The sequence below is a fragment of the Cyanistes caeruleus genome, chromosome 14 (assembly GCF_971803275.1).
Source record: "Cyanistes caeruleus chromosome 14, bCyaCae1.hap1.1, whole genome shotgun sequence".
Lineage (NCBI taxonomy): Eukaryota > Metazoa > Chordata > Aves > Passeriformes > Paridae > Cyanistes > Cyanistes caeruleus.
Window position 1 is genome coordinate 20104330 of NC_141714.1, and position 27607 is coordinate 20131936.

General features: G+C 52.8%; 1 protein-coding gene across 7 annotated transcripts in view; it reads left to right on the forward strand.

Moving 5' to 3' along the window:
- FGF13 (fibroblast growth factor 13) overlaps window positions 1-27607 on the forward strand; it is a 187940-nt gene that overhangs the window by 130946 nt on the left and 29387 nt on the right. For 6 of the 7 annotated variants that reach the window (XM_086850078.1, XM_086850081.1, XM_086850080.1 and 3 more), the window contains 2 exons: window positions 11734-11844; window positions 16235-16338. In XM_086850078.1, coding sequence (XP_086706204.1) covers window positions 11734-11844; window positions 16235-16338 — 215 coding nt within the window. Of the gene's footprint in view, window positions 1-8768; window positions 9829-11733; window positions 11845-16234; window positions 16339-27607 lie in introns of those variants that run through there. The other variant, XM_023925894.2, reaches the window with a different exon arrangement.

Consider the following 27607-nt stretch of genomic DNA (forward strand, 5'->3'; position numbering starts at 1 on the left):
CTGAGCTTGGGCAGCTTCCTGTCTCTGATTTCTGAGCAATGTTTCTCTGCATAGCAACAGAATCTTTCTGAGCTTTCTGATGAGGCCTGAGTCCCCAGAAATGTTCCCAGCTGCTAATGTGAATATTGGGAGCAGCAGCAGATGTTCTGCCATTAGCTTCCTTCTCTGAATTGACTTCTCTGAATTTCTTCTAATTTGCTTATGTGGAATTTGCATAGACATTTTTTCTAGTCTCCAGACCTATTTAAATCCCACAGAGCAGATGCTGGCTTGTGGTTCATGTTCCTGTTCTCTGGCCAATGTTTCCTGGTGTTGCTTGTGAAAACAGTCCATCTAACCCATAGCAAAGAATTCTCTCCTGTTTACTCACCATGCACTGCACTTCTCAGTTCAGAATCCCTGTGTGATTTCTAGATGTCACCTTTGTTCTGCTCTTGCCAGCAGCAGCAGCTCCTGTCAGGAGGCTAATTTCTGCAGGGCCTGTTGGGTGTGGGAAATGGCCTGAGCCAGTCCCTGGGCTGAATTTGTGCTCCCACGTGTGAGTGAGCACTGCCAGAAGCAGTGACCTGCACTGCTGAGCTGCACTGACCTTCATTAAGGGATTGCTTTCATTTTGGTGCTGGTGGTGAATATTCTTTACCACACAGTGCATGGGTACAGTCTGAATCACTGTGCAACAAGTTCAGTAAAGCAGAGGTAACGTTTTCCTTCATACAGCTGGGAAAAGAATGGTGTTCTTTGTATGGGAATGAATTTCTGTCTGGAGTTACTTTCTTCTTTATTGAGCATTCAGCCCAAGTACCTGGTCAGATGAGCTTAGCTGAACCTACTTTTTACATCACTTCAGTCAGATGTGTCTTGTTACACCTCTGTTCATACCATGATTATTACAAGGTGAACTGAGAAGCTCAGGCTCGTGGCTCTTTTCCTAATCCTTGAGGACATACCTTCCTTCTGCTTAGAGAGACTGAGGCCAGTGTTTTGTTCAGGTAAACTGGTTCCAGTTCATGCCAGAGAAGGAGCCAGGCTCCACTTGCACATTTCCAGGAGCATCACTGACCAGGGCAGGGTCTGACTCCAGTTCCTGGAGAGCTCTGCTTCCATCCAGGACACAACACTTCTTCCTCAAAGTCCCTTTCATTTGTGACCAGCTCTGCTCACCTTCTCATTTGTCTGTGTGAATGTGGTGCCATGATCTTGGCATTTGGGTGAAAGCCACAGAAACCCAGTGCCAGGCTCTTCTGAGCCCAGTCCAGGTGATCTGTTTTCATCACTAGGAGCCAGCTGAGTCTTACATGGTTAACACAGCCATGGGAATCGCCAGGAGCCTTCCCAGGATCTCGGGGGCCTGGGCTCTGTGCTGGTGAGAAGCCGAGCAGTGGGGCAGGAGCTCGTTCTGAGCAGAGCAGGGAGCAGGACTGTGAGAAGCTGCTGAAGTGCCTGGGTGGGAGCAGGAGAACTCTGCTCCAGCTCACTGGAGACCCACTGAGTCTGCTTTTATCAAGCTGTTGACAAAGGATGAACCATCAGATCTGTGGAAAGGTGGGAAAAGATCTTATTTGAGTAATGTGGCCATTTCCAGGCAGCTTGCCTTGTCTGTGTGAAGGAGTGTTTACAGTGTTTTGTCATGTGTGAAGTGGCCTTATGTTGAGTTTGACAGTGGCACACAGCCCACACTTCTGGTGTGTCCCATGCTGATTTGTAGCTGTTTCAGGGACCAGGAGCTGTCATTCCCACTGATGTCTCCAGGAGTCACAGTGCTGGGGGGTGAGTGAGCAGATCCCCTGTGTGTGCTGGTGTGGGAGTGTGGCTCGGCTGCGTGGGGGGCACAGAAATCACTTGGTCACTGCTGGAGTTCCTGCTCAGCTCAGACCCCAGGCACCAGGATAACCCATTCCCATTGTGGGAGCCTGCAGAGCTGTGGGAGCTGATCTCTTGTGTTTGTTCTGTGACCTTTCCCAGCTGATTGGCACTGATCTTTTATGCAGCAGATAGACGAGCTTTTGTGGCTGACATTTTGGGATGACTGCATATGAATTAGCCTAGGTAAAAATATTTCTATTTTTCTATCTTCAAACAATGCCCTCCTTTTCCAAAAACAGGCTGCACTACCAGGTCAGATCAAATCCAGTTTTTTACTGCTACAGTGCTGTAAAGGAACTGGAATTCACAGCTGGGAAAAGGCAGAACTGGGTTCTCTCTCATTAGTGTTTGCTGTGAGAATCTGAGAGGAAAGTGCTGTTCTTTATATGACGTGCTGTGGCCATCCTGAGCATTTAGCAGGTCACATAAGTCATGAAAAAGGGACCCAAATTCTTCTCAGTCAGAAGGCCTTGCCCTGGCAAACTTGTGTAGCTATGAGAAGAGGATGGCCTTAGACTATGAGAACCTTTTGTGATGCATCACCTACACAATTATTTTTTAAATATCTCAGGGTCCTTGTGAGGTGTCTCACGTGTTGAGGTCAGGGCTGTTTCTGTGCTTTGCTGGATGGGTGCCAGTTTTGGCACATCCAGTCCAGTTGTACTGGGGTCTCTTCTGGTGCTGGGATTGGTGATTCTGTACCCTGAGAAGATAAAAATGAACAAATCACCTCCTCCTTTGAGGAAAAAGTGAGCTTTCAGATAAAGTGGGTGTAGGTGCCATGTCTGCACTGATGCCACAGAAACCTGTTTTGATTTTTTTCCTGTTTCTGAGCAAGGCTGCCCAGTGCACTTCTGAAAAAACCCCTGGCACAGGCACAGACAGGAGCATCCACATCACTATTTACAGGTGCCCTTCTGCTCTCAACATAAAAACTTCTGTTTGCAGCTGCTTATTGTAACCATTCTTTACTATTAATTTTCAGGTAGCCCCGTTGGTCTGTTACTAAAATATAGTATATATATATTTAAAATATAGCTCAAGTTTGAGCTCTGGGGCTCAGCTTGCACCGAGACCTTTTCCATCTTGCCCACAGCAACAGAGGCTGCCCCTGTGTGGGCAAAGGGCAGGCTGGGGGGCGAGGGGCCAGCGAGGTGTGCTGGTCCCTGGGCACACAGCAGCCAGCCCTGGGCACAGAGCAGCCAGCCCTGGGCACAGAGCAGCCAGCCCTGGGCACAGGGCAGCTGGTCCCTGGGCACAGAGCAGCCAGCCCTGGGCACAGAGCAGCCAGCCCTGGGCACACAGCAGCCAGCCCTGGGCACAGGGCAGCCAGCCCTGGGCACACAGCAGCTGGTCCCTGGGCACACAGCAGCCAGCCCTGGGCACACAGCAGCCAGCCCTGGGCACAGAGCAGCCAGCCCTGGGCACAGAGCAGCTGGTCCCTGGGCACAGAGCAGCCAGCCCTGGGCACAGAGCAGCCAGCCCTGGGCACACAGCAGCCAGCCCTGGGCACAGAGCAGCTGGTCCCTGGGCACAGAGCAGCCAGCCCTGGGCACACAGCAGCCAGCCCTGGGCACAGAGCAGCTGGTCCCTGGGCACAGAGCAGCTGGTCCCTGGGCACAGAGCAGCCAGCCCTGGGCACAGAGCAGCCAGCCCTGGGCACAGAGCAGCCAGCCCTGGGCACAGAGCAGCCCTGCTGTGCTGCTGTGTCCAGCTGGCTGCAGAGGAAAGGCTGACTCATTTCCATGGCAGGTTTCACACAGGAGTTCAGTGATGCGGGGCTCGGGCTGAGCAGCTCTGCTTCCTGGTGAATAGTAATTCTGTTTACTTAGAGGAGCAAAAACCACCGGGGGCCTCAGTGCTGCTGTGTCATCCCTGACTGGAGAAAGTCTTGTTTATCTCATCCTGAAAACAGAGACGAGATTCTGGTGCTGCTTTTCAGAAAATAATGCTCTACTTTTGGAGCGTGTAGGCAGTGGAAATAGTCCATAGGTTTGATGTTTGGAGCTTTTTTCCCTACGTTTTCTGTAACAGCAAGAACAAAAGAGCCTCAGAAGGGACTCCTGACACCCAATGCCAGGCTGGTTTTTTTTGTCACACCAAAGCAGCTTCAAGCTTGTAACTGTAGAGGAGTGGTTTGGGGACTGAGTGAGCCTGGGAGCTGCCTTGGGATTTTTTTGTCTTCTGGTCTGATTTTGATGCAGCATTCGTTTTGCCCAAACACTATTAGTTTATACAGGGCCTACTAGTAGTGCTTTTTCCGTAGGGGAAGAGGAAATAAGTGGGAATGCAGTTTAGTCTGAGGGTGGGATATTGTGAGCCGAGGTGCTGGAAGGCAGTTCCTCCTTCATGGCCACATGTCCTGGGAATTGCTGCTGCTGCTCAGAGGGGCCTCGGGAGGGTCACACCTCTGCTCACTGAGGAGCACTGGGGGAGGGAATTCCTCTGCTCAGGGCTGCCCTGGGCCACGGGCATGATGCACCATGGGGTCTGTCTGTCTGTCTGTCTGTCTGTCCGTCCGTCCTTGCAGCTGCTGCCATGGCAGTCAGCTCTGCAGCTGCCTCCGTGGTTTTCACCTGCTCTCAGCTTTGGTTTTGCTCAGCATGAGACAGGACGGGCTGTAAATCTGTGCTTGGGACAGATTCAAACTCGGAGCAGACAGCAGTGGGCTGGGACCTGCCACAGCACGGATGGCTCAGGGAGGATGAAGAGAAAACCAGAACCTGGGCACTTGCCTCTGATCCAGCAGGAGAGCCAGCGCTGCTTGCAGCTTGGGCCAGTGCTGGGGGCTCGCTGCCTTTCTGTGCAGGAGCCACTCCTGCCTGGGAACCAAACTGCAGCCAAACTTCTGCCCAGCACAGGCAGCTTCTGCATGTTCAGGCACATTTTACTGGTCAGAGTCATGGAAATAATCGTCAGCAAACACTCAATGGATGAATGGGAGGAAAAACTGCAAATCAGAAGTGGGTGAGATCTTTTTCTAGTTCAAAAGAGTGGAATGGCCTCTGGCCAGATGGCAGCTCCGGGGAGATGATGGCAGTGTCTGACTGTAACTGGGCAAGCCTGTCCCATGCTGATTCCTCTTTGATTGAAATGCCTCTGGCAACTGAGCTTTAAGCGTGCCCCACTGCAATAATTGTAAACAAGGAGAGAGAATGCATGTTCAAGGAATGTCTGGTTGTGTTCTACGTTCAAAAAGTCACTTGGAATGTAATTTTATTTTATTTTACCTTTTTAGCGTGGTGGGGAGTGAACAGCTCTCGCTTTTGAAAGAAAATAAAGCTGTTCCTTGAAATTTTTATATTTGGAACACTGAAGTAGTCCAAAGGCTGGTCCTGTACCAAAGACGTTTTCCCAACAAGATCTTCATTTTCATGTGCCATTTATAGTAAATGAAGACATGTTTGTAGGAGTACCGATAGATGAAGAGGTTGCTCATGCAAAAAAACTGGAGGACTGTTTTTTGAAACTTAAAATCTGATTATGCATATATGCTATTTTTGTTCCTCTCTTTAGTTATCTGTCAAGGAACATTTGTGCAAATGAATTTTCATTATGGATTTTAAGCATGCAGGCTGGAATGCTGGCAGAAAGATATCCCAAATACTGCTTTTATATACTGCTTTTCCCTGGGATTTTCAAGGTTAGCTGAATTCTGAGTTCTGATTAGTCTCTGTGAAAATGCAATGTCTTGTGACCTCGTAGGACAGATCACAATGAGGCAGCCTCCCTTTGATCTGGAGATCAAACACTGCTTTCCAAATTGGGAATATTTATAAAGTAACGGGTGAGTTGCAGGGTAAAACCAAGTCTCACTCATGACTGTATTGGAAGCAGAAAGATGGCAAAATTCATAGTATGTTCCCAGTGAGTTGAGTAGGAAGAGTTATTGCTAATAATACCCAACTGGCTGTCTCCTGTGCTGGGTTTCACATGTCTTATGTGGACTGGCAGATGAGGGTAGTGCTGGAACTTGTGAATTGCAGCTATTTTTACCCTGCTGTTAAACTTAAATAAGAAATTAAGAGTATTTATTTAACGTGCCCGTGTGCACAGACTGCCTCACACAGAAGTGTGTGCTCACGGCTGGTGCTGCAGCCCGGGGGTCAGGGACAGGGACAGGATGGGACAGGGACAGGATGGGACAGGGACAGGGCAGGGACAGGGATGGGACAGGGACAGGGACAGGATGGGACAGGGACAGGATGGGACAGGGACAGGATGGGACAGGGACAGGGACAGGATGGGACAGGGACAGGATGGGACAGGGACAGGATGGGACAGGGACAGGATGGGACAGGGACAGGGATGAGACAGGGACAGGGCAGGGACAGGGACAGGGCAGGGACAGGGACAGGATGGGACAGGGATGGGACAGGGACAGGATGGGACAGGGCAGGTACAGGACAGGGACAGGATGGGACAGGGCAGGACAGGGATGGGACAGGGACAGGGCAGGGACAGGGATGGGACAGGGATAGGATGGGACAGGACGGGGATGGGACAGGATGGGACAGGGATAGGATGGGACAGGACGGGGATGGGACAGGGACAAAGCAGGACAGGGACAGGGCAGCCCTTGGCCGCCACCATGGCCTGGCCACTGCCCGTTTCCAGCCAGAGAGAGCTGTGGAGCTGATCCTTGTGGCCAGGGGAAGGGATGTGGAGCTGATCCTTGTGGCCAGGGGAAGGAAGGGATGTGGAGCTGATCCTTGTGGCCAGGGGAAGGAAGGGATGTGGAGCTGATCCTTGTGGCCAGGGGAGGGAAGGGCTGTGGAGCTGATCCTTGTGGCCAGGGGAGGGAAGGGATGTGGAGCTGATCCTTGTGGCCAGGGGAAGGGATGTGGAGCTGATCCTTGTGGCCAGGGGAGGGAAGGGATGTGGAGCTGATCCTTGTGGCCAGGGGAGGGGATGTGGAGCTGATCCTTGTGGCCAGGGGAAGGGCTGCGGGGCTTGCAGGGCTCAGCTGGGTGAGTGTTGGGCACACGGCTCCGGCTGTGCGGGCCAGGGCTGCTGTCCCCCCGCTTTTGTGGAGAGGAGGAAGGGGCAGAGCCCTCGGGAGCCTGGCCGGGTGTGGAAGCACAGCTGGAGCCCGGTGCTGTCACAGCCACCCACAGCGGTGTCCCTGGAGCCCCGGGGAGCTGCCAGCCTTGGTGACAGAGCCCCTGCCATCACACTGCACTGCCAGCCTTGGTGACAGAGCCCCTGCCATCACACTGCTGCCAGCCTTGGTGACAGAGCCCCTGCCATCACACTGCACTGCCAGCCTTGGTGACAGAGCCCCTGCCACTGCACTGCCAGCCTTGGTGACAGAGCCCTTGCCATTGCACTGCTGCCAGCCTTGGTGACAGAGCCCCTGCCACCGCACTGCCAGCCTTGGTGACAGAGCCCCTGCCATTGCACTGCACTGCCAGCCTTGGTGACAGAGCCCCTGCCATTGCATTGCCAGCCTTGGTGACAGAGCCCCTGCCACTGCACTGCTGCCAGCCTTGGTGACAGAGCCCCTGCCACTGCACTGCACTGCCAGCCTTGGTGACAGAGCCCCTGCCATTGCACTGCCAGCCTTGGTGACAGAGCCCCTGCCACCGCACTGCCAGCCTTGGTGACAGAGCCCCTGCCATTGCACTGCCAGCCTTGGTGACAGAGCCCCTGCCACCGCACTGCCAGCCTTGGTGACAGAGCCCCTGCCATCGCACTCGTGTCGGGCTCAGCTCCTGCACGGGGGGATCTCCCAGGGACATCCCACCCTGCCGCTGCCTGCCTGGGAATCCCCCGCCTCGGGATAAATCCTCTCGGTGGCTGTTGGCAGGGCTGCAGATCGCTGCTTTATCGCCACAAGGGGCTTTGCTTGAGGCTCCAGCTGCCCAAGGCGTGCTGAAGAGCCGGGGGGTCCCGGGGTCCCGGGGGTCCGGGGGTGCCGGGGGTCCCGGGGGTGCCGGGGGGTCCCGGGGGTCTGGGGGTGCCGGGGGTGCCGGGGGTCCCGGGGGTGCCGGGGGTCCCGGGGGTCCCGGGGTCCCGGGGGTGCCGGGGGTCCCGGGGTCCCGGGGGTGCCGGGGGTCCCGGGGGGTCCGGGGGGTCCGGGGGGTCCCGGGGATCCCGGGGGTCCCGGGGGTCCCGGGGGTGCCGGGGGTCCCGGGGGTCCCGGGGGTGCCGGGGGTGCCGGGGGTCCGGGGGTCCGGGCAGGGCGTGCGGGGCTCGCTGGCACTGCGGGAACAAACGCGGCTGGGGGAGAGCCTGGCCCCGGGGGACACACAGGAACCGGGGGGACAGAGGGACACGGCAGCGACCAGGAAACCACTGAGGGTTTCCTCGTCTGCCCCAAAACTGGAGCTGAGAGCGGGGGAAAGGAACGGCGAGAGAGGCAAAAAGGCTGCAATGAGGCCGTGAGGCAGAGAGGGGACACCCTGCGAGGATGAGGGAAAGGAAGGCAAGGCAGAGCTGTGGCTGGAGCCCCGGCGCTGCTGCCAGCCAGGTGTGCTGTTTGCTCACCGCAGTCACGTCTGTTTGGGTGTCTGCGCCTCCCGGGAGGCGGCTCCGAGCGCCGCAGGTACCCCCGGTTCCCCCGGCCCTGGGCATCCTGCCCCCGGTACCCCCGGCCCCGGTACCCCCGGCCCTGGGCATCCTCCCCCGGTACCCCCGGCCCTGGGCATCCTCCCCCCGGTTCCCCGGTCCCGGTACCCCCGGTACCCCGGTCCCGGTCCCCCTTTCCCCGGCCCCGGTACCCCCGGTTGCCCGGTTCCCCCGGCCCTGCCCGCCCCCAGCCCCCTCCCGCAGCCCCGCGGAGCCGGGCAGGGCTCTCCGCTCGCCGCCGCGCCGGGAGAGGAGCGGGAGGAGGAGGAGGAGGAGGAGGCACGGGAGGAGGAGGAGGGGGTGGTGATAAGGGGTTTCTGCGTCGCCTCAATTCTGTACCCAGCGCACGGCTCGTGGGGAGTGCGCGGTGCCTGCATCGCTGCCGGAGGGATCCTGCTGCTGCTGCTGCTGCTGCTGCTGCTGCTGCTGCTGCTCCTGCTGCTGCTGCTGCTGCTGCTGCTGCTGCTCCTGCTGCTGCTGCTGCTCCTGCTGCTCCTCCTGCTCCTCCTGCCGCTGCAGTCCCGGCTCGGGAGCTCTTGTTTACCGCTGGAAGTGTTGCGCTGCGAGGGCCGAGCGTGCCGGGGGAGCTGCGCTCGCCTGTCCGGAGCGCAGCGGAGCGAGGTGCCCGAGGCGCTCCCGGGGCAGCCGCACCCGGCCCGGGCCCGCAGCGCTCCGGGTCTCCGCTTGGCCGAGAGGAGGAAAAGGGATCCACAAAACCCCTGCAACCGGCCAGCCCCTGCTGGAGTCTAACAGGTGTTTGCTGGGATTTGAATGGGGAGGGGACGGGTGGGGAGGAAAGTTAACTGCAGAGATCGGGGCTCGGAGAGATGCGATGATCCTGCAGCGAGTGGATGTGCCGTGGCTGCCCGCAAATAGCGCGTCCGGAGGAGCTCGGAGGGATGTCTTGCGAGCGATCTGCCTGATCTCCGTAGAAACGCTCGGCTCTGCCTGCAAACTTTCCCCTGCTAGAAGTTGAGAGGAATAAAAAAGCGCCAGAAAGTCAAAAGGGGAAGATCCCGGAGGACAAAATCTCTTGAGCGAAACTGTTGCGCCTGGAGCCGGGGTCCCGGTGCGTCGGGGCTGCCGAGCCGAGCGGCGCTGCTGGCGCTGGCCAGGCTGGCCCAGCCTTGGGGCCGAGCAGGATGCTGGCCACGGCCGGCCGGAGACCCCCGAGTGCCTGAGCCCCTGCGGCCGGGGCGGTGGCGGCCATGGCCGCGGCCATCGCCAGCTCCCTGATCCGCCAGAAGAGACAAGCCAGGGAGCGGGAGAAGTCCAATGCCTGTAAGTGTGTCAACAGCCCCAGCAAGAGCAAGGGAAGCTGCGACAAGAACAAGTTGAATGTGTTTTCCAGGGTCAAACTCTTTGGCTCCAAGAAAAGGCGAAGAAGGCGACCAGGTTGGCAAGGGTTCTGTCTTTGGGGGGCCGGTTGGTTGGATGCAGTGGAAGCCGGGATGTGTGGCAGGTGTGGGCAAAGGGGGAGCGGTGCCTCGGGCGTCGCCAGTTCTGGTTTGTATGGCCTGACTGAGCTGGGTGGCCCGGCTGTCCTTCCCCTGGCGTGTTCCTCTGGTTTATCTGGCAGTGCCTCACCTGTGGCACCCAGGCCGCTCAGCCCCTCTGCTGCACACGTGCAAGCACAGGGCTGTGTCTGTGGGGAGATGCTGCGGGGCACTTCCCACACACCATCTCTCTCAGCTGTATATCCAGTAACTCCATGCTCTGGAGATCTGGGTTGGTGTCCTGCTCCACAGAATGCCCGTGCCATGCTTTATCTGCTGACTGCAGACCAGGCTTTGTGCTTTTGCTGGCACCTTCCCGAGTTCTGCTTCAGCGCCCCGTGCCTTTCTAGGAATGCCGTACCTGCAGCTGCCCGGGGGCACGGGGCTCTCGGGGTCACAGGTGCGGATCAGGCACCAACGCGGTGTCCCTGATGTGAGTGGGCTGTTTTCTGTGTGGGAGGAGCAGAACCCCCCGGCAGTGTTGCCGTGGCTCTGCTGTGCTGGAGCATCGGTGCTTCTGCTGCTCCACCTGTCTGCCTCGCTCAGTCTGCCAGCAGCTTGGGATGGATTATGGCTAAAGAGCCAAAGGCAGGGTTGAAACCATTTCTGGTCAGGAAAGTTGGTAGCTACGAGTTGTGTTTCCATTGGGACTCTCACCAAGTTACAAATAAGATCTAATTCACTTCCACAAACCGTTGTAAGCTTTTGCCTTGGGCCCCTGCTAAAGCGAAGTGCAGTAGCAGAGCTCCCCAGTGCCTTTGGTTACAAGCACGAGGAGTCTTATTTCACACAGCTACATTAGTCAGGAGCTCATGAATCCCTGCAGCTCCCTCCACAACATCTCACTTTCTTCAGAGACAAGCACACTGTGAGGATGTGGTGTGTCATTTCCAGCACTCTGTGTCTGCATGACTACAATGCAGATGTCATTGGGATTCAGTGGACGTAGACCTTTTTTGCAATTACTCCTGATGCTTCAGCCAGATATCTGAAATGGCACACTTGACAGCATACCCTGCTGTTGTATACTTTTTGGTCTGGAATGCTATAAAACCATGAGAGATACCTTGCTTTCTAGCTGTGAATCTGAGGGTGGGCATGGAAAAAAGAAATCTATCCAAACTATGCGTTGTTTTGATCTTTCTTCTTCTAGATGATGAGGTAATTACCTCAGCCCTTCTGGTAATATTTATTTTGCAGTTCCACGCATTGCTGGATTTCAGGGTTTCCCTCTCCATTTTCCATATGTTCATTGAGTAGTTTATCTCTTTGGATGCTCTGTACTCTTTGGAGAAGCGAGGAATGGGGGTTTGTTTATTGGGGCTGCAGCAGTTCCTGTGCGAAACGTTTGCTGCTGTATGCTCAGGCTCTCGGCTCTCACTGTGGCTCTTACTAATGCTATTGTAATAGTCTTCTTTTTCCTCTCCATCTAAGAACTCACACCTTTTTAAAAGACAGAATGTACTCTTTGCCAGCTCATTTTTAATCTTAAATGAGCTAGGGCTGGGCTCCTGAGGCCAAGCAGCGCTGCTGGAATCTGTATTCACTGGAAGCAGATTTTACTGTGCTGCTCACCTTGTAATCCAAAGTGGCATTTAATCATTTTGGCAATTGATTTCATAGACATAAATTTGATCTCAGCATAAATGGGAAGTGTTGCAAAGCTGGTAGCCCTGCTTTTGTTTTGGGTCTTTTCCTTACCTCAGCCTCGAGAAGAAACCTGCAGATTTGTTTTTCAGTTCCTGCTGGCTTGGAACGGCACATCAGGATTTCCCACATTAATCTCACTGTTGTTTCTTTGCAGAGCCTCAGCTTAAAGGTATAGTAACAAAGCTCTACAGCAGGCAAGGATACCACTTGCAGTTGCAAGCAGATGGAACAATTGATGGAACAAAAGAGGAAGACAGTAGTTACAGTAAGTGACACGGGAATGAACGGTGTGTTTGTGGGTTGGGTGTCTCGTCCCTCCATTCAGGCCCCCAGAAGTGCTGTCCTGGGCAAGCAGCAGCTCTGACACCCTTCAGCCCTTCAGTCTGGGAGAAATACTGATAAAAATCACTTACAGGAATAATCAACTAGAGGAGGTAATGATGACACATGTGGCAAACAAAGCAAATGTTATCTCCATGGTAATCCAGAGAAGTTCATTGCTGTCCTTCGGATTTTATTAGATTTTTTTTTCGGCAGGGAAAATTTGCTCGCCTACTCAGAGCCTGAAATAGAATAATGCTATCTCCACTCTCACACAGGGGCTCATTCAAACAGTGCTGTGGTATTTCACAAACTGGGACTTCAGCAGCATTTGAAACTAAACATTTCCCTGTTGTTATTATTTGTTACATCTTCTAAATTGCACCATCAACTTTCAAGCAGCTTTCCCTCAGGTTTTCTGTGAAAAGCTCTGGGCATTTTTACTTGTTGTTTTTGATTGGATTTTTTTACAACTTTGAGGATTAATAGAAAACGGGAAAAAATGACTAGAGCATTGATTTGGTGTGTGAAAAATCCTTAAGGGTCTCCCATAGCTGGACAAAAAGATTTCAAGACTGGTGAAATAAGGCAGCGTGGGGAACAGTGCCCTGCAGAAGGTGTAGAAAGGTCCAGGTGGCCAAGCCAAGACTGGCAGACCTCAGAGAAATGTTTATGTTCATAAATCCAGCTGTGGCCTGCTCCTCTCCTGTGCAGCTGTATTTCTGTCAGCTCAGACTGCACAAGGAGCACGGCAGAGATCAGCTCTCCCTTAGGCATTGCTTAGCTCTTCATTAGGATGGATATCCTTGTGCTCCTGTTTGAAACTATGCAAGTGCAGTAGGGAAAGAGGAGGATGCAGACGGCTTTGGATTATTTTGTGCTGACACCAGCTGATCACAGTAGCAAGCAATTCATTTAGCTTCTGTGCCACCCCATAGCCTGTCATATCTGTGCACATGAGGGTCAGCCCCCAGAAATGAGGAGATGAGGAGATGAGGAGATGAGGAGATGAGGAGATGAGGAGATGAGGTGCCAGAGGAGCTCTCTGTGCCTGTGGGTCCTGTGAGCACGGCTGGGGACAGCTCTCTGCTCAGCTCTGGGCAGGAGCAGCTGCTGCTGAGAGGATCTGTCCCATTCTTGGTGCAGTGCCACTGTCCCTGTCCTTAGAGCTGGGGCAGGACTGTGGCTGTGCTGGCACAGCTCCAGCAGCGCCTTCCCCACAGCCCCTTCCCCAATTCCAGCAGGCTGAGCCACAGCCACCGCTCATCCCACGGACGTGTGGCCTCAGAACACAGCCTGCAGTGTCTGCAGGGAAATGTGTCCCAGAGCTGAGGCCAGCAGCCCAGCACCCATGGCTCAGGGCAGGGCACCCACGGCTCACTGCAGGGCACCCATGGCTCAGGGCAGGGCACCCATGGCTCACTGCAGAGCACCCATGGCTCAGTGCAGGGCACCCATGGCTCAGTGCAGAGCACCCATGGCTCAGGACAGGGCACCCATGGCTCAGGACAGGGCACCCATGGCTCAGGGCAGGGCACCCACGGCTCACTGCAGGGCACCCATGGCTCAGGGCAGGGCACCCATGGCTCAGGGCAGGGCACCCATGGCTCAGGGCAGGGCACCCATGGCTCACTGCAGGGCACCCATGGCTCAGGGCAGGGCACCCATGGCTCAGGGCAGGGCACCCATGGCTCAGGGCAGAGCACCCATGGCTCAGGGCAGGGCACCCATGGCTCACTACAGGGCACCCATGGCTCAGTGCAGGGCACCCATGGCTCACTGCAGGGCACCCATGGCTCAGGGCAGGGCACCCATGGCTCAGGGCAGGGCACCCATGGCTCAGTGCAGAGCACCCATGGCTCAGGACAGGGCACCCATGGCTCAGGGCAGGGCACCCATGGCTCAGGGCAGGGCACCCACGGCTCACTGCAGGGCACCCATGGCTCAGGGCAGGGCACCCATGGCTCAGGGCAGGGCACCCACGGCTCACTGCAGGGCACCCATGGCTCAGTGCAGGGCACCCATGGCTCACTGCAGGGCACCCATGGCTCAGGGCAGAGCACCCATGGCTCAGGGCAGGGCACCCATGGCTCAGGGCAGGGCACCCATGGCTCAGGGCAGGGCCCTCTTGGGCAGGAGAGCTCAGCCTTGGCTCTGCCACTGCCAACAAAGCACAGCCAGGAGCTCCTCACTGCAGCCCATCCCACTGTCCCTGTGTCCCTGCTGTCCCCTGTGTCCCTGCTGTCCCCCCACTGTCCCTGTGTCCCTGCTGTCCCTGCTGTCCCCCCACTGTCCCTGTGTCCCTGCTGTCCCCCCACTGTCCCTGTGTCCCTGCTGTCCCCCCACTGTTCCCACTGTCCCTGCTGTCCCCCCACTGTCCCTGCTGTCCCCCCACTGTCCCCACTGTCCCTGCTGTCCCCCCACTGTCCCTGTGTCCCTGCTGTCCCCCCACTGTCCCTGTGTCCCTGCTTTCCCCCCACTGTCCCTGCTGTCCCCCCACTGTCCCCACTGTCCCTGCTGTCCCCCCACTGTCCCTGTGTCCCTGCTGTCCCCCCACTGGCCTCTCCTCAGACACTGTTTGCTGAGTCCATTCTCAGACCCTCGTGCTGAAAATACCCCAGCACTGCCCTCTTTGTAAATGCCTTAGAGAAATCACCTTCCAGAGGGACCTGCGGGCTGTGCCTGGGTGCTGAGCTTTAAATCGTCCTCTCCCACACAGACATCAGCTGCTGCTGCTTTCTGGGGCTGAACTGCAAGTGTCCAAGGGAATATTTTCTCCCCCAAATAAACTCCAGCATTTGATAGAATGAATGGAGAATCCATTTCCCTTAGAGAAAATCTCAGTTTCTTTTGCCAAAAGCTGCGCAGAACTCGAGAGCTGAGAGTGAGGGGAGAGCAAAGGGTGCTGGTCCTGAGCGTCAGGAGGGTCTGCACGTGTGTGTTTGTGTCTGCATGTGCTCTCGTGGCTATGGGAGGGAAAGAAAAACAGGTTTGATGATGCCATCAATTTATTTGTTAGTTCTGGGTATTTCCACCTTTTCTGCTATGCTGGACCACTGCAGGAAGTTCAGTGCTCAAAGGTGCCCCGACCTCAGGGCACTCAATGTGCTCCTGACAGCCCCAAATGCAGAATTTGGGATCTGTGTTAAATGCTGGCCAGCTGGAATTTTTTCTTATTAAAGTATGACCATTTGGGGGTTTTCAGGCTGAAAAAGGAATTTATAAAAAGTCATCATTCTTAGCCATAATTTTGAAAATAATAAAAATATTTCATATTCATAATTTGGTTTTAAATTGGCTTTAGACAGTGACCATAAATATCAAAGTTCAGCCTGAAGCAGACGAGTTTTTCAGCCAAGTAATAAATCACTGGAAATGAGAAGTAGTTTGGCATCACTTTATTCCATCTCTGAATTTCTACTACAGAGTGGAAAGAGATGCTTTGGGTTACGATAATTTTCTTAACTCCCCTTCGTTTTTAATCCTACATATTGAGCACAGAGTACTGTATTCAGCTCATTATTTCTTGTGTTCAATCCTAACATATCCATGAATCCAAGCTTTTTTTTTTCTTTTTTTTTTTTTTTTAATTTGCCACTTTGCAAACCGGAATCTTCATTTTTTGAAGAGTTGTTTCTGTGCTTATAAATACTGCCACTATTAGCATGTGTACAAGCAGAAATGCAAGCAGAACATTCAAAGCAGCTCAATTTTGAAAGCACAGATTCAGGAGTTGATCTAAAGAATATGCTGCCATTTCATTTCATTTTGAAGTTATTTAACTCTGTTTTTTCAAAGCCATTCTCCTCTAAAAAAGAGGAAGAATTAGACCCCAATGAGTTATAAGTGGAAACATTTTGAGATGCTAATGATGGTTTTCAACTTTTCTGAATTTCATCTTCTTCCTTCCTCTTGGTCAAAATGTTTATACTGACTTGGAAAAAACGTTTTGATTGTCTTGAAAATTCTTTTGTTTGCTTGCTTCTGGATTCCTTTTTGCACTTAATGGCAAAAGAAAAGCACACTAAGAAAACCCAAATTGTGTGGAATTGTTCTGGGCAGGGCCTGGCTTCTGCTGCCGAGGCAGGTGAGCTCTCCTGGCTGTTCCAGCTGCAGAGGAGGTGCACTGACACCCTCGGATCATTTCTGAGCTCTTGGTGGAGATGGCTGCAGAAGGCCATGGTGGGGGAAGTATTGCTCTGTAGCACCCACAGAAATTTATATCTGCATGAAGAGACATTTTTTATTTGGTTCTGGCAATTCTGCTTTCATTTTCTATCCGATCTGCACACACTAAAGGATTAATTTTGCTCTCCATCTCCCTTCTCTCCTAGCTTTGTTTAACCTCATACCTGTGGGTTTACGAGTGGTGGCGATTCAGGGGGTTCAAACCAAATTGTACCTGGCAATGAACAGTGAAGGATACCTATATACATCAGTAAGTAAACATTTTTAATTCAGTTCTTGGTGGAATTGTGTGAAATGAATAATTTACTGTTGCAAGGGATCTGCTAATAACCTGGAAGTGTGAGCTTTGGCAGCAGTCACCGTGGATAGTCTGGCTCTGGTTTATTGATCTTCTCCATCAGGAGTACACAGGGATGTGTGCAGTCAAACTGTGCTGCCTTTGGACTGTCCTGAAGTGTGAAACAGAAAAAACCCCACAGCCAAAACCCCAGCCAGAAGGGATCCCCTCTCTTGGTCACTGGCTGATCAGATTCAGAGTGGGGCCCTGAGGGGAAGGGATGAGTTTGTGTGTCACACAGCGTGGTTTGTGTCTTCCTGGAGGTTCTGTATTACTGTCAGTAAAAGGAATTAGAGAAAGGATTTTTTTTTATTTGGCCAAGATTTTCAAATTGAAATTTTATGGCTTTGAGTAGGTGAGTGAGTGAAGAACAGCTCTATTGGTAGTTTTGATGAAGAATGTCAGCTAATAATTTTCAGTGACATTTCTCACGAGGGTAGACAGTGTTTATATTTAAAAAAAAAATAAAAAAAATTTAAAATAGACCATTTTTCAATTAAAAACATTTAGCTGAACTATGTTCAGGAGTTTTAATTATACAGTTTTAATAGATTTTTCTGAAGGAGGAAAATAGAGGAAAATGTATTCTATTATCTACTACAAATGATTCTCTTCTATAAATGATTCCCTTAATCCAGATAAAAATTAAGCAAACTTATTCAAATCTCTGATTTATTTTGCAATCCTGACAGCTGGGAGCAGGGGCAGCTTTGCATATTTTTTCCTCTTGTATCTGCCAGAGCAGGGCAGGGCAGGGATGGGCAGAGCAGGGCAGGGCAGGGATGGGCAGAGCTGCCCAGGCAGAGCCAGGACAAGGGGACAGTGCAGAGCAGGGCAGGGATGGGCAGGGATGGGCAGAGCAGAGCAGGGCAGAGCTGCCCAGGCAGTGCCAGGACAAGGGGATGGTGCAGAGCACACTCTCTGGGTGCTCACAGTGCTGCAGAAATCCCCTGGGGCAGGGACAGGGACAGGGGCAGGGACAGGGGCAGGGACAGGGACAGGGGCAGGGGCAGGGACAGGGCTGGGGACAGGGACAGGGACAGGGCTGGGGACAGGGACAGGGAACAGGGACAGGGACAGGGGCAGGGGCAGGGATAGGGACAGGGACAGGGACAGGGACAGGGACGGGGACAGGGCTGGGGACAGGGACAGGGAACAGGGACAGGGACAGGGGCAGGGACGGGGGCAGGGGCAGGGACAGGGACAGGGACAGGGACAGGGACAGGGACAGGGACAGGGACAGGGACAGGCAGCAGGGACAGGGATAGGGGCAGGGACAGGGACAGGGACAGGGACAGGGACAGGGGCAGGGACAGGACAGGGGCAGGGACAGGGACAGGGACAGGGACAGGGCTGGGGACAGGGACAGGGAACAGGGACAGGGACAGGGGCAGGGACAGGGACAGGGACAGGGACAGGGACAGGGACGGGGACAGGGACGGGGACAGGGCTGGGGACAGGGACAGGGAACAGGGACAGGGACAGGGGCAGGGACGGGGGCAGGGGCAGGGACAGGGACAGGGACAGGGACAGGGACAGGGGCAGGGACAGGGGCAGGGACAGGGACAGGGGCAGGGACAGGGACAGGGACAGGGGCAGGGACAGGGGTAGGGACAGGGACAGGGACAGGGACAGGGGCAGGGACAGGGACAGGGGCAGGGACAGGGACAGGGGTAGGGACAGGGACAGGGACAGGGACAGGGACAGGGACAGGGACAGGGGCAGGGACAGGGACAGGGACAGGGACAGGGACAGGGACAGGCAGGGGCTGAGCCTGCAGTGAGCACCCTCTGCTCCTCTGGGACACTGCCCTGAGCTCCAGGCACCACTGGGGGATGGAGCAGCCCTGCCACTGGCCCTGCTGGGAGGAGAAGGGACACAGTGTGACCCTCATTTAGATCAGGTGCAGCTTTAGCTTGGTGGCCATCTGTGCATCCTGGGCAGAGCTCTGAGATTCGCTTTCTTTTTGTTGTAATTTTTATTCTTTGCATTGATTAAGGGTAGTTTTTCACATGGTTCTGTTCCCATGAATCGTGTCTTCCCTGAATCCTTTAATATCTTTGAATTCCACAGTTCGTGTCATTGCAAAATTAACTGGTGGCATCTCTCTATTTCCCCCTCAGTAACAGGGGTTGGTTTTTTTTTTCCTTGTTAGACAACTATATTTTCTTCCATTTATTTTTTTAATCTTCTTGAACCTGATGGGCTTGGCAAGGCCTTAAACAGACTTCTGTTGTGTGGTTTCCAAACTTGTACTCTTAAATAGTCCCCACAAAAACAGCTATCCACTTAATTCTGACCAACTTTTCTAAGGGAAATTGTCACCCAAGTTCTCAATAACCTTTTGTTTATCCCCTGCTGCCTTCTGGTTTGGTTTTCTGTTCTTTGCAATAAACACAAGAAACTCTTGGAGGGAAAAACCAGCTCTTGTCCCTGTGGGTGAGCCCAGGGAATGGACGAGGGCTGGTGAGGAGCATCTGCCCCTGCTTCAGGCTGCCAGAAATCCAGTTCCAGCACCATTTCTCAAGTGTTTCTAGCTTTTCTTTTGCTGATAATGGTCTTTTCAGCAAGGGATGCAGTCTGACAGTCTGATGCATGGGAAATGAACTCTGGATTTTGGGCTGTATTCTTGGTTGATATAAATGAGTCCCAGGGGAGCCCAGCTGATTTATAGCAGCTGAACACTCACCTGTTCAGGGGAAGCCACCAGGGAGGCTGGGGAACAGAGCAGCTCAAGTAAGTGACATCCATCTACACATCCTGAGGGTTTCAAAGCCCCTGCAGGGATGTGTTCCTGAATGGGATTTGTCAGGAGCAGACAGATGGCAACATGGGATTGATCAAGTGCAAAAGCCCCACAAAACACTGGCAAGTTCCTGAGGCAGGAGAACAGGGGAAATAGAAAGGCACTTAAATTGTAGATAACCATAGCAGATAGTTGCACCATTTCCAGAGAGAAATGAAATCAGCAGTGGTGATGTAGTTTAATAAGGAGAGAGATGATTGCGGTCTCTGTCTCGATCATGGGTTTGGTTCTGGTGTGGTTCTTGTGTCTGTCCTCAGAGGGATCTGCCCTCACAGGCAGCCTGCAGTGTGCTTTGCTTCAACCCAGGGGCTGTTCTCCAGAATGAGGTGAATTTTCTCCACGGGGGGATCACTGATGTATCATAAATCTGCAGAGAACAGATATCTGTAGCTGGCTGCCAGAGTTTATAGATAGTTTGTGGCATCTGTCAGAGCAGAAGTAAGATCTCTAATGGAATGATAAAAGCTCCTCAGGGACGAGGCAGCAATTCAGCTGAGCAAAAAGAAAGATAAACTATTAAACCAAATATGCAATTGTCTACATGTGTTACAGGAGCACATCCAAGTCCTGGCCTGCAGGGGAGGGAAGGGACCATGTCACAGAAATCCCATCTGAGATGGTTTCTTTCCTGCAGCCAGTGTCCTCCCATGGCTGTTGTGTGACTGCTCCTCCCAAGCTGAGCCCCCCCTCAAGGTTTTATCTGGGGGGACCTTGTCAGGAGCTATTTGAAGCCACAGCTCCTGGTGCTTGAGCTTCCTTTCCCAGTGGAAGCACAGGCTTTGATTCATCCCTCTCACCCCAGCCTCATGCTCTGCAGGATGACTTCAACACTGTTATGGCCCTGCTGTCTTACGTAACCACCTCATGAATCATTTTATGGTTTAGGGTGGCTTTTATTTCATCTTTCCGTGCTATGAACGACCACATCTTTCACATGATGGCCATGGATGCCACTCTTGAGTTTTTCAGCTTTCATATCCTGTGAATTCTCTGCGTTGTTTGGTTGTCTTGAAGGAAAGAGTGAAAGCCATTTGAAGGATCTGCCTGTCAGACACGCAGTCCTGGAGCTGTTGCTTTCTCACTGAAGTGGTGCTGATGTGGCAGAGGAGGCTCTCAGCAATTCAGAGCAGCAGCTGAAGGTGGAGGTGAAGGGAATTGGGTGTTGTGCATAGGCTGAAACAGCCCAAAAGCAGCCTGTGAGCCCCCAGCCATGCATTTTCCATCAAGCATCGTGTTAGAGCTTTTCAGAGCATGTGATGAATGTCAGTGCAATGTCTCCTTTTCCCAGGGAACGTTTCAACACAGGCAGTTCTGGGCTTGTTTACCCTGGCTACGCTGTCAGAAGCAGAACCATTCAATATGTGCTGCCCATTGCATCCTTCTGGCCAGCCCCAGCCTCAGCAGCAGCACAGCCCAGCTTGGAAGGAGGGTTCATTTCCCATCTTGTCCTGCCCTGGGCCCCTGTGTTTTCATTTTGAAATGAAATGACATGAAGCACAGCTTTCATTTCCAGTGTCACAGGCAGCTCTTCCCAAGGGAGCTCCTGTGCCCTGCCCACGTGTGGGCATCCTCCTGTCTGCTCCATCCTCCTGTCTGTCTGCTCCATCCTCCTGTCTGCTCCATCCTCCTGTCTGTCTGCTCCATCCTCCTGTCTGCTCCATCCTCCTGTCTGTCTGCTCCATCCTCCTGTCTGCTCCATCCTCCTGTCTGTCTGCTCCATCCTCCTGTCTGCTCCATCCTCCTGTCTGCTCCATCCTCCTGTCAGCTCCATCCTCCTCTGTCTGCTCCATCCTCCTGGCTGCTCCATCCTCCTCTGTCTGCTCCATCCTCCTGGCTGCTCCATCCTCCTGTCTGTCTGCTCCATCCTCCTGTCTGCTCCATCCTCCTGTCTGCTCCATCCTCCTGGCTGCTCCATCCTCCTGCAGCCCTCCAGCCTATGGGGGGCACTTCAGGGCACCCAGCTTTCTGTTGGGAAGAGGTGCTCATGCTGCCTTTGCTAACTCTTCTGGGATGTCCAGTATTTTTGATTTAACATTGCTGCTGTATGTGGCTTCATTTGCCATTTCTCATCTGATGTCACTTGGTGCAGAGTTAGCAGGGGCTTGAGGAGCACTTTGGTATGAAAGCCTGTGCAGAGCTGTACATAGAATTTACCCTAAGAGAGCATTCAGCTAACATTGTCCTCTGTATGTAAAGGAAATTGTCATATCTAACTTTGGTACCTGCACTGAAAGTAAACACTGTGTGAAGCATGCACGTTGATGATAGCCAAGAGAACTGAAATGTGATTAAATTCTCAGAGTGATTCAAAAATTGGTTTTGGTGAGTTGGAGAGAAGAGAAGTTTGTGCATATTTTAATACTGAGCAGTGCAGTGGAGACCTGCTGTAGCTAATGGGAATGGCTGGGGCATTTATAATGAATTACTGGCAAAGAGCAGTTTTCCACCTCAGGGAAATAGCACAAACCAAGAGAAAGGGGAAATAATCAAAAGCTTGAGCTGTGCTGGTGTAAATGCCAGTGCAGGTGAGGGGATGCTGGTGCAGGGATGCTGCTGCTCCCTGCAGGTGCTGCTCTCTGCTGGGAGCAGTGTCAGCCCACATTTCTGGGGACAGACTGCCTGTCTCCAGCAGGGAAGTGCAGATGGCATCACCCCCCATGGGAGAATTATTAGGAGATTCAGCAAGCTGAAGGTCTGGAAACCATTACACTGCTTTTCTCTACAAGTCATCCCCAGGCATCTGAAACCCCCAGAGATGCTGCTGTGCCTCCATCCCTCGCTGCAGGGGCTGGGGTCTCAGCACCCCCTCAGTGAGGTGATGCTCCAGGGCTGTGCTCTGCTGATCCTGACACACCTGCACACCTGAGCTGCTGCCAAAAATCAACACCAGAGCTGCTGTTTGTGCAAGAGGGGTTTAAATGTCCTGTGAGGTAAATAATATACATGCAAAGTAGGTAAGAAGAGTAGAAGAGAATCCTCTTCCTTTGTTGGTCATTTGCTAATCAATGCCAAAGTCCTTGGGTGAAAAAGCAGAAAGTTTTTATAAGCTCAGACTTCAGATACTGCTCAGAGCACGAGTTTGGGACTCAGCAAGCTCAGAAAAGTGGCTGAAATGGCAAAGTAGCTCTTAACACCCGGTTTTCCAGTCCATTGCACTGCTCACTGGGGTCACAGTGACACAGAACTGCCGTGGTGACCAAAAAAAAGCCTTGGCAGAATGTGGAGTGGGACTCGAGTCTGGGAGCTTCACACCTTGGATCACTCTGATCACTTTGAACAAGGGGTTTTGGCCCTGGACCAGCAAATGAGGAATCCTGAATTGCAGAGCTTCCAGGCTGCTCACAGCCCCTCAGTGGCACATTGCAAAGCACCTTTGGCAGGCAGAGGGGTGAGCAGATAAGGGCTGGAGCTGCAGAGTGTGAGGAGAGCATTGCCAGGTCCTGGATCCACTGGATTTGTGTGCTCAGATCACCAAAGCACAGCTCACCTTGCTGGGATTCAGCAGGGCCAGGGAGAAATGTGCTGCTTTTCTCTCCTAAACATGGTGTAGGTGCTACACCTTGGGAGCAGCAGTGGGTACCTGTGGGGTGTGGAGGTCCATGCACACCAGGTGTGTGTGAGCTGGGCTCCACTCACGGGGAAAATATGCATGCTAGTATTTATGTGGATTTTTGAGGTGTTGATCATTTTTCCTGATATGTGTCTTCAAGTTCAGAAGCAAGATCACATTCCAAACTGATTCTGTTTCTTTAGAACGTGACTTAATTGAAAGAAAATACCATTATGAAACCTTGCCTTCTTTCCTGCTCCTGCCTTTCCTTCTAAGAAGCTCTGCCTGCTCTGGGGAGCCCAGGAGGGCTTCCCCTCCCTCTGTGCTGCAGGTTGAGCTAATGAGCAGCTCTTGTCACAGTGACTCAGCAGAGCCCAGGCTCGAGCTGCCTGAGCTGGGTGAGGGTGAACATCCAGCCAGGGTGTGAGCAGCCACAGCCAGGCTCCCTGGGCTCCCCAAAACAGCAGCAGTGGGCTGGCCCAGAGCCAGAGCAGGAACTAGCCCAGGATGACACTGATGCAGGGGCTCATCACGTTTATTAACTTCCCAGAAAGTGTTTTCCACGCAGCTCGGTGTTCAGCTGGAGCCCACTGCCACGGGAGCCCGAGGATCCCATCGTTTGTGTGGGCTCCAGCATCATTTGGGTAAACCCTGGCAAGGCTGCAGAGTACAGTGGTGTTCCATTTGCCTTAGAGCTGCCTGGAAATGCCCTCCCAGCAGAGGCAGGGCAGTGTGGGCAGGAAGGCAAGATCCCTTTTTCCTAGGCAGGAGGATGGGCAGGATGTGCCCTGCAGGTGAGTGCTGCTGCTGCATGCTGGGGATGTTCTGTCCCTGGCTCACTCCCAGGAAATGCCCCAAGTTAAAGCTGGTCACAGATTGAGGGGGACAGGTGGAGAGGGCATGGAACAGGGCTGGGAGCAGGAAAAGCAGAGTGAGGAGGTGGAAGTGTGCCTGCTGCTGTGGCTGCCTGTGCTGCAGGACCGCACTCACAGCTCTGGCTGTTCAGCACTGCCAGGGCAAACAAAATGCAGCAGTTCTTGTGCTAAAAGTGAGTAAAGGGGAGCCCAGCTCCCCAGAACTGCTGTCCATGGGTCCAGGCTGTCACCATCAACCGATCTCCATGTGGGGGTGTTGGGAGCAGATTTATGAACACTTGAGTTTTTATCTTTGTGTAGCCCTGCAGTTACAGCAGCGCTAAGAGGAGCTGAATTCACTTCTGTTCTACTTGGCAGCCTCCAGAGAAATGTTTACTGCTCCTGGCCGTTTACATCCTTGCAAGCCTCCAAAAGCATCTTTTCCTTGCAGAACTTTTATTGCAAGAGATGAGGTGAAGAAAGTGGGAATGCAGCTTGACTATAAAAGTTCACACTGTCAGGCAAGAGGCTTCTTTTGAAAAGAGTACAGAGAAATACCGATGGGGAGTCTGTGGGGGAGAAGAAGGAGTCATTAAACCCAAGATTCAGAGTTTCATGGTTGCTTTTGGGAACTGCAGCACAACTGGAGGAGGTTTCCAAAGGAAGCTCTGTTGCTTCAGTCCCAGTCTGAATGCCATCCTCTTGGCATGACTGCTGTGTGCTGGAACCAGAGCCCCTCCTTGCACCCCAGAAAACAGGAGAAACCTTCTCTGTGGCACAGGAGCTACTCAGGAGCAAAGGAAATGGAAAAGTTGTCATATTTACATGATGCCCTTGCAGCCTTGGTTTCAGAAACAAACATCTCCATAAGGTAGTTCTTGGAGTTAGACCTGCTGGGTTCCTGGATGGAAAACACAACATGGGAAAGGAAAAAGTCTGTTGAATAAAAATTGTATCAAGAAACTTGCATTTTCATACTGAGCTGCTTTCATTAGGTAATCTAGGATTAACAAAGGAATCTAAAATTTGGAATACATTAGGGAGTCTTTGGATATAATGCCTGTATAATAGCTTTTACCAGCGAATGGGATGGTCTAAATAATTGAACTGATAAGGCCATTCATATCTCACATTCTGCTGATGCTACAGGTGCCATCACATTGTTTTTCATTTTTGTAATTTTACCCAAACAGCTCTGAATATTGAGCAGTATGGTTCTTCTAAAATGGAATCCGCTGGGGAGCCAAGCAAAACAGGCATGATAATTGGTGAAGTGCAGTTCTGTTTATTTAAAGCCTCAGGAGGTATCTAAAAATCAGAGAGCTCGTTTCAGAATCACAGCACAAGGCACTGTCTGCTTTACCAAGCAGGCTCCCCCTTTTCTTACTCTGATTACTCTGAATGCACAGAAATAAAGGATCAATTTAGACTCTCCATCCTCATCCCCAGAGCACTGTCAGGTGTTTAAAAAAGCCTGTTATGAGATAGCAGTGTTCCTCTTGAACCCAGCTATTGGTGGGACGTTGTGTTGGAGCTGACTGTGAGTGGGCAAACCTCAAAAGATTGGTGAGCACATTTCCTTGAATGACAGCTCCAAACTTCATGTTTTAGCAAAGTGGGTTTAGGGAACTGCAAAGAGTGGGCTGCTCCTCACCCTGCCAGTACCCGTGTCCTCCAGCTCAACTGGAAGACAGTTGTTTTAAAATGAGGATATCTGGTGGAGCTGGTACATGAATTAGAAGCAGAGTTTCATAAATACGAAGGTTTCAGCTCAGGTTTCAGGCAAAAGTTGACATCAATTCTCATTCTGTTCTCGTTATTTCACACCAGTGTGCTCAGAGCTAGCGCAGCATCTGCTGCCAGCTGAGCCATATTGACACTGACAGAAGGCACTGTAAGCTCAGAGTAAATAAGTGAATGATCTGAAACAGAACAAAAAACATAAGAAAATCTAATAAGTGAAATAGACACAGTTTGAAGTGCAGTTCTGTTCCCTTCACCTGATAAACTAAGAGTTTAATGGGCTTGATATTGCAAATCCTTTCTCATGTAATTCTTACTCAGGCAGTTGCTCTGACTGCCAGCCAGAGGGAGAATTAATTTATCTGAGGAAAATTTTCAGGATCTGGACAAGACAGTCATTGATTTACAATATGAGATTTCTGTGTCATTAAAAAATGAACAGAAGGTTTGGGAGGCCTGTGAAAGTTAATGAGTGGAAGAAGTGTCTGCTTGCCTGGAGCCAGGCTCTGAGCTCTGCAGCGAGGAGCAGGGCGAGCAGCAGAGCCCAGAGGGGCTCTTGGTGTCAAGGGCAAGCCTTGAGCCCTTGGCTTGGAGCCTCCTGTGGCTGAGTGCCCCGGGCAGGAGCTGGGCTGATGCTTTCCCGTGGAACAGCCCAGCAGAACCAGCTGTTGTTCTGTTCCCAAATAATCCCTCTCCTCAAGCGCCGTGTGCTGCTGGACATGAGCGTGCAGGAGCTGCAGTTCTTGGTGCCCTGTGTGAGATTCTGGTGCTGCAGGGTGGGCAGAGGCTGCAGGAGGGCTCAGAGCAGGCTCAGGCAGCTCTGCCCTGCTGCCACACCAGGGCAGGACGGTGTTTGTGTCAGCAGCCAGCGCCGCTCACCAGCCCTGCAAATCTCCAATCTGTGCTTCAGCTGCCTCTGCGTGAAACAAGGATTTGATGTGTGTTCTAGACAGACTTGGAGCTTGCACCCCGAGCAGCAGAGTTCAGCACAGACCTCCCTGGGCTTTGTCTTGGAGAAATTATTGCAGCTGTGGTAGGAAAGACCTAGAAGAGCTTTATGCAAATTGTTGATTTCCACCACATTAGTTAATTGTTTCCCAGATTAGCATTTCTAATCTGTGAGATGCCAGAAAACACCTCTGCTCTCTAAGTGATGCACTGACAGTTTATATTTCCTTTAATTATACTTGTAGGAGCAGTACCAGAAGGGCAAGCATTCATTATAAATAACCTGTAGCTCTTCCAACTGAACAGAATCTTTTCTGCAGGTTTATGTCCAGCAGCCGTGGCAGGGAGGGAGCATTCCTCGCCATGGGCCGTGGCTGGTGCACTGCTGATCTCTCCCAGCAGTGCTGATCTCTCCCAGCACTGCTGATCTCTCCCAGCAGTGATGATCTCTCCCAGCAGTGATGATCTGTCCCAGCAGTGCTGATCTCTCCCAGCAGTGGTGATCTCTCCCAGCAGTGATGATCTCTCCCAGCAGTGATGATCTCTCCCAGCACTGGTGATCTCTCCCAGCAGTGGTGATTTCTCCCAGCAGTGATGATCTGCCCCAGCAGTGCTGATCTCTCCCAGCAGTGCTGATCTGTCCCAGCAGTGCTGATCTCTCCCAGCAGTGCTGATCTCTCCCAGCAGTGATGATCTCTCCCAGCAGTGATGATCTCTCCCAGCAGTGATGATCTCTCCCAGCACTGGTGATCTCTCCCAGCAGTGATGATCTCTCCCAGCACTGGTGATCTCTCCCAGCAGTGATGATCTCTCCCAGCAGTGCTGATCTCTCCCAGCAGTGATGATCTCTCCCAGCAGTGCTGATCTCTCCCAGCAGTGATGATCTCTCCCAGCAGTGCTGATCTCTCCCAGCAGTGCTGATCTCTCCCAGCAGTGATGATTTCTCCCAGCAGTGCTGATCTCTCCCAGCAGTGATGATCTCTCCCAGCAGTGATGATCTGTCCCAGCAGTGCTGATTTCTCCCAGCAGTGCTGATTTCTCCCAGCAGTGATGATCTCTCCCAGCAGTGCTGATCTCTCCCAGCAGTGCTGATCTCTCCCAGCAGTGCTGATTTCTCCCAGCAGTGCTGATCTCTCCCAGCAGTGCTGATTTCTCCCAGCAGTGCTGATCTCTCCCAGCAGTGGTGTGAGGCAGGGAAGGCTGTGCTGGTGCCCAGCTCTGTCCTGCAGGGCTGGCTGCACACGCCTTGCAGTGATCTCCCTGTGATGAGCCCCTGCAGAT